The sequence below is a fragment of the Pogoniulus pusillus genome, chromosome 7 (genome assembly GCF_015220805.1).
Source record: "Pogoniulus pusillus isolate bPogPus1 chromosome 7, bPogPus1.pri, whole genome shotgun sequence".
Classification (NCBI taxonomy): domain Eukaryota; kingdom Metazoa; phylum Chordata; class Aves; order Piciformes; family Lybiidae; genus Pogoniulus; species Pogoniulus pusillus.
The window spans coordinates 24,901,108-24,909,825 of NC_087270.1; the positions used below are offsets into that span (position 1 = coordinate 24,901,108).

General features: G+C 56.1%; 1 protein-coding gene across 2 annotated transcripts; it reads right to left on the minus strand.

The window, feature by feature from the left end:
* Positions 1-400: 400 nt before the first annotated feature.
* MAL (mal, T cell differentiation protein) lies at positions 401-6,177 on the minus strand. Of its 2 annotated transcripts, XM_064146240.1 has the most exons (4): positions 5,967-6,177; positions 2,230-2,397; positions 1,901-2,047; positions 401-1,690 (listed from the first exon to the last, which is right to left on the minus strand). In XM_064146240.1, the coding sequence occupies exons 1-4, from the start codon at positions 6,051-6,053 to the stop codon at positions 1,616-1,618; spliced, it is 477 nt and encodes a 158-aa protein (XP_064002310.1). In that variant the 5' UTR covers positions 6,054-6,177; the 3' UTR covers positions 401-1,615. The 2 variants fall into 2 exon arrangements, with proteins under 2 accessions (XP_064002310.1, XP_064002309.1); XM_064146239.1 differs by lacking the exon at positions 5,967-6,177 and having other exon boundaries at positions 2,230-2,572.
* Between the last annotated feature and the right edge of the window lie 2,541 nt (positions 6,178-8,718).

Sequence of the window (8,718 nt, forward strand, 5' to 3'; positions counted from 1 at the left end):
TGAGCCAGGCTGTGCCCAGCTGGCAAAGGAGAGCACCAGCAGCCTGGTGACTGTATCAGGAGCATGGTGACCAGCAGGAGCAGGGCAGGGATTGTCCCCCTGCACTCAGCACTGGGGAGGCCACACCTGGAGTGCTGGGTTCAGTTGTGAGGCCCTGACTCCCAGAAGGACATTGAGGGGCTGGAGAGGGTGCAGAGAAGGCCAAGGAAGGTGGGGAAGGGTCTGGGGACACGGAGCAGCAGCCATGGTGGTGTTGGGCTGAGAGTTGAATTGGATGATCTTGGAGGGCTTTTCCAACCCAAACACTTGCATGATTGATCTGAGGGGCTTTAGACCCTGGCTGCAGGGCCCCATGGCCTCTCTCCCCTCTTGCTGATGGCCAAGCCCATGGCTCCTGCTCAGGCACTGCCCAGGCTGGGGAGGGCTGTGTGAGTAGCAAAGAGGAAGCAGCAGAAACATCTCCCCTGCACCATTCCAACAAACCCATCTTTATTAGCCACAGAAGGGGGGGGTAGGTAAGGGCAGCCATGCACCCAAGACAAGAGCTAATGGATGGCCTCTGCTTAAGCAAGGTGTTGTTCTCTTCATCCCTTCTCCTGCAGCCTCCAGCACACCCCCGAGGTTGTATTATGTTGAGGGTTGTTCAGGAAGTGGCAATTCCTGGCACTGCCCTTGTGCCTCCTAGTTCAGCCCCACCCTTCAAGGCTTGCAGGAACTGGTGCTGCTATCCCTGTTTGTCATCACAAGTCAGAGGTGGCATTTCCAGACACAGCATGAAAATGCTCTTCTGGCACAGCAGGTTTAGGGAGGCAAACAGGCTGACATGGATGGGCAGTAACTAAAAGGACCTGGTTTCACACTCATGCCCCTTGGGCGCTGCAGAAGAACCTGCACAGGCTGCATCCATGGGCTGAGGCCAATGGGATGAGATTCAACAAGGCCAAGGGCTGGCTCCTGCACTCCAACAACCCCAGGAAGGCTCCAGGATGGGGGCAGAGTGGCTGGAAAGTAGACAGCAGAGACAGAGCTGGGGTGCTGGTGGACAGCTGGGTGAAGGTGAGCCAGGCTGTGCCCAGGTGGCCAAGGAGGCTACCAGCAGCCTGGCCTGGATCAGGAGCAGTGTGACCAGCAGGAGCAGGTTAAGTGAGGTAGTTGAGGTCCCATCCCTGGAGATATTCAAGGTCAGGCTCGACTAGGCCAAGTGGAGGATGTTGCAGCTGAGTGTTGAGGGGCTTGGACTAGATGATCTTTGGAGGTCCCTTCCAACCCAACCCATTCTGTGATTCCATGATTGTCCCTCTGATAGCAGAGACAACCCTGGAGGCATCAAGGTGTGGTTCAGGGGATCCACCTGTACCCTTCTTTTGAAAGCTGGATGGCTTAGGGCCCCAGTTTACCTGCACCAACCTTAGGATGGACCTAAGGGGCACTGCTTCCTCTGGCAGGCTCTTCTTTGTCTTCATTGCCACACAGCTGCTTCTTTATCATACAGAACAGATGCCAAAACAAAAAAAACCCAAACAAACAATAACCCCAAACCCAGCCTGGAAATGACAGTGGCTGACACCCAACTTGGTGGTGCCCGTGAGGTGACCTTAAGGTGTGGGGGAGGCTCTTAGGAGGATCTCCAGCGCCAGAGCGAGCACACCTCATGGATCACGTAGATCAGGGTGGCCAGGAATGCAAACACCTGCAGTGGACAAACACAGCAGCCAGTTAGCTTTTTATGAGGGCTGCCATAAGTTCCTGCACTCAGCAAACACCCTCTGGTGCCCTGAAGTCTGACCCTTGCGTGCTTAGAAGTATTGAAGGGCTGGGGCAAGTAAAGATCTGCTCCGGAGGCTGCAGATGGAGCAGCCTCCGGAGCAGATCTTTACTTGCCTGCTTGCCTGGCACTCACCACAGCAGCAATGTTCTCCTGGTAGATCTTGAAGATGCCACTGTACAGAGGGATGGAGTTCAGTACGCCAGCGCTGTAGGTGTAGTAGGCTTCCAACACTGCAGCACTGAGGTAGAACAGAGCTGCTGTCGCCTGGTAGATGGCATCCTGAGAAGCAAGGGTCCACAGGGGTCATGGTCAAGGAGGGGAGCACACTGTGGAAGGGGAGGGGAAGGAAAAGGAACCCCACAAGCGAGCCCTGAGGCTGTGATCTGGTGTGTAGAGAGGATAACTGTCTGCTGGTGACAGCAGAGAGGGATGAGGTCCTGAGGTTTGTCACAGCCACTCACCAAGGTGACCCAGGAGCTGCTGCCTCCATGCGCCCCACCGATGTAGAGGCACAAGAGAGCGGTGGACATGACGAAGCAGAAGACAGAGACAAACATCACCCAGCCTTGCAGCATGGGATCTGGGACCTTTGAGGATGCCACCAGGATCCAGACAAGACCCCCGAAGACCTTGGGAGAGAGGGCAGAGACAGGATAAATCGGCTCTGGCACTAGCACTGCACAGGACAACCACCCAGGTCTGCCTCTGAGCCCTTCCCAGCCTCCACTTGGACCTGGGGGATGGGCTGGGAACATCTGCCCCTGCTGTGACCTCACTGCTCTTGGTGGCACAACCATTCACACCCTCCCCACACTGGCATGCCCTGCTGAAGGCTGGTTTCAGTGGGCAGGTAGGCTCACTTCAGAGGGACAGGTGTGCTCCACACCCATCCTGGCAGATCCCTGAAAGGAGTGGTGGCAAACCCTGCATGAACAGCACAGATGCAGCCTCATGAATCAGGACCACAGCACTACTGGGGCTGGAAGAGACCTCTGAGTTCATCCAGTCCAAGCACTCACCCAGAGCTCACAGTGCCACCGCTGCTGCTCAGCCACTGCCACTGCACCACATCCCTCAGCACCAGATCCACCTGGCTTTTAAATCCCTTCAGGGATAGGGACTCCACCACCTCCCTGGGCAGCCTGAGACAGTGCCTGAGAACCCTTGCTGGGAAGAGATTGTTTCCAATACCCAACCTGAACCTCCTCTGGCACAGCTTGAGGCCATTTCCTCTTGTCCTGTCACTTGGTGCAGCTGGGAAGAGACCAATCTCCACCTAACTCCAGCTTCCTTTCAAGGAGATGTAGAGAGCAATGAGCTCTGCCCTCAGCCTCCTCCACACTAAACAACCCCACCTCCCTCAGCTGCTCCTCCCCAGCCCTCTTCTCCAGACCCTTCCCCACCTTCCTTGCCCTTCTCTGGACCTCCTCCAGCTTCTCAATGTCCTTCTGGGAGTGAGGGCCCAGAACTGAACCCAGCACTCCAGGCATGGCCTCCCCAGTGCTGGCTGCAGGACAATCCCTGCCCTGCTCCTGCTGCCCACACCATTGCTGATCCAGGCCAGGCTGCTGGTGCCCTCCTTGGCCAGCTGGGCACAGCCTGGCTCACCTTCACCCAGCTGTCCACCAGCACCCCCAGCTCTGTCTCTGGGCACTTTCCAGCCACTGCCCCCAGCCTGGAGCCTTCCTGGGGTTGTTGTGCCCCAAGTGCAGGAACCAGCCTCCCACCAGCCCAGGTTGCTCAAGACCTCATCCAGCCTGGCCTTGCACACCTCCAGGAAGGGGGCAGCCACAGCCTCCCTGGGCTACCTGTGCCAGTGTCTTCCCACCTTCACTCTCAAGAATTTCCTCCTCCAGTCTCAACCTGCTCTCCTCAAGCTTCAGTCCATTCCCTTATTCTGTTGCTCCCAGTCCTTGTCAAAAGTCCCTCCCCAGCTCTCCTGGAGCCCCCATCAGGTCCTGGCAGGCTGCTGTAAGGTCTCCTTGCAGCCTTCTCTTCTCCAGGCTGAACAGCCCCAGCACTGTAGGCAACCTCAAGCGTCCCCTGAGGACTGACAGACTCCTGGCTGCTGAGACTGCAGGCAGCCTCCTCCTCCTCTGTACACAGCAATCTGGTTATGCAGCATTCCTCTTTCCTGAGCCTCCAGGATGCGCATTCCCAGACCTTTCCCAGACCACAGAAGAGGTTGCTCGCCTTTGTTCCGTGAAGGAGCTACCTTGCCAGCTCCCTGGAGGCAGGAATTACAAGCTGGCACGTCAGTGCCATAAGCATGCCGAGGCCAACAGCAGGGTCAGCACCAGGACTAATAAAAGCACTGGCGGAGGGGGGGCTGGCAAGTGTCTGCCCAGCCAGGACCTCCACTGGGACCTCTTTGTACAGCTGCAGGAAATCTGGAGCTCGCCCTCGGTGCAGGATCAAGCCCTTAGAGCATTTGTGGAGGAGCTGAATCAGCAAAGGCTTTCTCCTTACACTGGTACTGCCTGCTTGACCTAAGTCCCACTGCATACGAGTGCTACTGATAGGAGCCATTAAAAGGGCTGTAAATGCTGCAATCAGAGCTGTTTGCTTTAGAAGAAACCTCTGAGCTCATCCAGCCCAAGCACTCAGAGCTCACAGTGCCACCACTGCTGCTCAACCACTGCCACTGAACCACATCCCTCAGCACCATATCCATGCATCTTGGAAATCCAGGGACTCCACCACTTCCCTGGGCCGCCTGGGACAGTGCCTGAGGCCATTTCCTCTTGGCCTGTCATGTGCAACTGCTCTCTACAACTACCTGAGTTGGTCTCTTCTCCCAGGCAAGCAGTGACAGAACAAGAGGACACAGCCTCAAGCTGCGCCAGGGCTGAATATTAGGAAAAAACTATTCCCAGAGAGAGTGATTGGCATTGGAATGGGCTGCCCAGGGAGGTGGTGGAGTCCCCATCCCTGGAGGTGTTTAAAAGGAGGCTGGATGAGGCACTTGGTGCCATGGGTTAGTCTTTTAGTTGGTGCTGGGTGATAGGTTGGACTTGATCTTAAAGGTCCTTTCCAACCTGGTTAATTCTGTGATTCTGTGCTGCATGGGAGAAGAGACCAACTCCCACCTGGCTCCAGTCTCCTTTGAGGTAGCTGTAGAGGGTGATGAGGTCTCCCCTCAGCCTCCTCTTCTGCAGACTAAAACTCAGGAGTGTGGACTGCCTCAGGTGGCAGGGAAGGATCTGGTCCAAGGTGGAAAAGCTGAAGACTTTAGCATAAGACAATAACAAAACCACAGAATGCACTGGGTTGGAAGAGACCCTTACAGGTGATCTAGTCCTGCCCTCCTGCAGCCAGCCGGGACATCCACAGCCCAAACGTGGTTTGGGTCTTTTGGTGTTTGTCACCTTACATTTTGCCTGGACCACATCTCCACCACTTGAGAAGAAGTGAAGCTGTCATAAAGGCTTGGAGACAAGCTACGATGGCACTCTGCAGCACTCTGCCAAGCTCCTCCGAGCCGGATGAGAAGTGCTCAGCCTTTGCATAACGCCCCTCGAACAGCTGTGAGGAGAGCAGCTTTCAGGGGTGGGGGCAGAGGACACAGCAGGGGATAAAAGCTTCAAGCTGAAACTTTGCGTCTTTCAGGCAGTGCCCACAGCAACTGCTTTTAATCACCTGTGCCAAATCCATTAGGATTATGATCTTCTGCTGCTCAAGGAAATGACCCTGTGGGAAGAAGTTACAAGGGGCTCCTTTGCTCATCGAGCACTGCCCACAGCCGCAGGTCCAGCTCTGCACCTCCAGCACGTTGGGAAGGTTGCAGTTGAGCAGCACAGCTTCCACAGCCCAGGCTGCCTGCTGCTGGGAACCTCAGGCAGCCTCCTTTGCCTCCCTGCTTTAACATCATCTCCCAGTTAATGAAGTGACTCCATTAAAGCCACCAGCAAGCCCTTGGAACTTCCTGAAGGCAGGAAATCACGAAAGGGTTGCAGAGGCACCACAAACTCCCCTGCAGGCTGAAGGAGAATGCCAGAGCCCCAGCTCAGGGCTTGTGGTTGTTCTTTGAAGGTGAGCTAGCAGGCACATCAGAGGCTGCCCCCAGCCCCACGTGGCTCAGGGACCTCCTGCACGGCAGGCTTTGTGTCATCTGCTCCCTCAGACACCTGCAGCATGGAGCCTGCTGCGTGCCTCAGAAGCAGCACCTGCCCTCCCCCAGGGAAATGGCAGCACTCACCAGCTCAGGGATGAAGAGCACATCGGGGAAGGTCGTCAGGACACTCAGGCCACTGGGCAAAGAGCTGCTGGAAGTTGCTGAGGACATTCTGAGCCTCTCGCCGCGACTGGCAGCCGCTCTGACTCTGGCTGCCGCAGGTAAGTGCCAAATGCGACCTGCTTCCCTCCTGCTCTCTCTTCCTTCTTCCTTCCTTCCTGTTTTTCCTCCTGCCCTCCCTCCTTCCTACTGGCAGGTGAAGACAACTGTAAATGGCACAGGTGTGGCCAAACCCTGTGACCAGGCCTGCCTTGGTGGCTGTCAGGAGCCACCGAGGTTTCCCTGAGAGGTGGGCAGCCCTGGGGCACTTTCAGCACAGCTGTTTACACAAGCTGAGGACGAGTCCCTGGGTGTTGGTGGGTGGCACCCAGGAGGGCAACGTGGAAGACCTGACCCACCCAGCTGGGCATCCTCTCAGCCCCTTTGTTTGCACAGTAACTCAGCTTGTCCCCCACCCACCTGAGCTGGACACAGCAGCAGGCACAAGGGCAGGTGTCAGCCAGGGCAAGACAGGACATGCCAAGTGCTGGCAAAGAGCAGGTCTGACAAATGTCAAAGAGCCACAGAGCTACCCAGATTGGAAAAGACTTTTAAGGTCATGGAGTCCAGTCACCAGCCTAGCACTGACAAGCCCTGGGCTAGACCATATCCCTAAGCACTATGCCTACACCACACGTAAATACCTCCAGGGATGGGCAACAACCACCTCCCTGGGCAGCCTGCTCCAATCTCACCCAGATGGAGATGCACCCCAAGACAAGGGTGGTCACCCTGCAGGGTAAACCACTCACATCACCTTGAACAAAGGGAATGGATGGAAGCTTAAGGAGGGCAGATTGAGGCTGGAGATGAGGAAGAAATTCTTAAGAGTGAGGGTGGTGAGACACTGGCACAGGTTGCCCAGGGAGGTTGTGACTGCCCCTTCCCTGTTCAAGGCCAGGTTGGATGAGGCCTTGAGGAGTCTGATCTAGTGGGAGGTCACCTTAAAGGTTATCTAGTTCCAAGGGCCCTGCCAAGGGATTAACTTCCTCTGGTAATTAAAGCTAAAGCCTAGACCCTCTGAGGGATGACTGTGCTGTTCACTTCTCCACCCCTCTGATGAGAGACACTGCTACGGCTACAATGTTTAACCATCACCTTCGCTGTGAGCTCCAGGAAGAGAGCCAGAGATGGCTTCATTTCAAAACCCCTGCCTGCCCTGTGGGCAGAGGGAACTGAACCATCTGCAGACACTTGACAAGAAAAGCATGGCCAAGTCCCTGCTCTATACAAGTTAGTTGGAATGCTTCATCTTTGCAAGCAAGCAGAGAGGCAGGTCAGTGGCACAGCCCGGGCAGGGGGCTTTTGGCCATCTGCTGGATTTCTAGGTGGCATCTGTGAGCCCATTTTGTGCAGCTGGGACAGCTTTCGAAAGAGTCTTAACTGCAGGTGGTCAAGAGGTATCTGACAGCAGCTGCAGATGCTGCCTTTGACCTTACAGCCATTAGTTGAACTGAAAAAAAACAGCCTGCAAGGCTCCTGCTCCTGCAGCTTTGGAGCTTCTCCTTCATCTTTCCTCCTCACGCAGCTCTGTCAGCAGTGTTGCATAGATTCATAGGATGGTTTGGCCTGGAAGGGACCTTGAAGATCATCTAGTCTCATGTCCCCATGGACAGGGACACTAGAAGAGGTTTGCTCAAGATCTCATCCAACCTGCTTTGAACACCTCTAGGAAGGGGGCATCCAAGACCTCTCTGGGCAGCTTATTCTAGCGATGAGACAGTGGAACCGGTCGCTCATGGAGGTCACACTGTCAGGAGTCCAAAGGGTTTAGTCTCTGGGCAGCCTACTCCAGAGTCTCAGCACCCTCAGGCTGAAGAACTTCTCCAGTTTAACCCTCAGCTTCAAACCATTCCCCCTTGGCCTGTCTCTGAGCATCCTTAGGAAAAGTCCTTCTGCAGCCTTCCTGCAGGATCCCTTCAGGCACTGGCAGGCAGCTCTAAAGTCCCCCCAGCATCATTTTTCTCCAGGATGCACACCCCCAGCTCCCTCAGCCTGTGCTCACAGCAGAGCTGCTCCAGCCCTTGAAGCACCTTTGTGGTCTTCTCTGGCCTCACTCCAGCAGCTCTGTGTCCTTCTGCTGCTGGGGACAGCAGAGCTGGAAGCAGAATTGGAGGTGAGGTCTGAGCAGAGCCAAGGGGCAGCCCAAAAACATGCCAGAGGAGGGCCTTGAGCAGAAAAACTGCTGCACGGGCACGGCAAGAGCAAGGGAATGTGTTCTGCAGGAGCACTGAAGAGCTCAGCATCTTCAGGCCCTGTGCAGGCAGTGGCAGCAGCAGCCATAAGGAAGGGGAGGCAGAGATGGTGCCAGGGGTGCCAGTGCTCTGCAGCATCACTGGTGTCCTGCCCAGTACGGAAAGAGTTCTTGCCCTCCAGGTCTCTCAGGCCAGGGACATTTGGCTCCTCTGGGAAGGACAGGGCTTGGCCATCCCGGGGAGGCATGGGCAGCCTGTGGCAGGAGGCAGCAGAGCCTGCTCCATACTCAGGGCTGGGCTCAGGAAGGAGTTTCTACCCCCCGAGGCAGACTGGCACCGGATCCTCCTGGGGGGGACAACACATGGGGGTGTTTTCCTTCCTCAGCAGCACTGAGCATGGCCCTTAGCAGCCTCTTTTGGGCCCTTCTAGCCAGATGCCTGCTGCCGATGGTGGCCTCCTGCCCTGCATCCAGGGGAAGGAA

What these genes read in the sequence shown, in the direction of transcription:
- MAL (XM_064146239.1), bottom strand. Translation starts at nt 2,565, where the DNA reads ATGGTTGTGCCACCAAGAGCAGTGAGGTCACAGCAGGGGCAGATGTTC. An exon ending in GCAGCTCCTGGGTCACCTTG is followed by an intron (nt 2,048 to 2,229) that starts GTGAGTGGCTGT and finishes CTTGCTTCTCAG; the next exon opens with GATGCCATCTACCAGGCGAC. An exon ending in AGGAGAACATTGCTGCTGTG is followed by an intron (nt 1,691 to 1,900) that starts GTGAGTGCCAGG and finishes TGTCCACTGCAG; the next exon opens with GTGTTTGCATTCCTGGCCAC.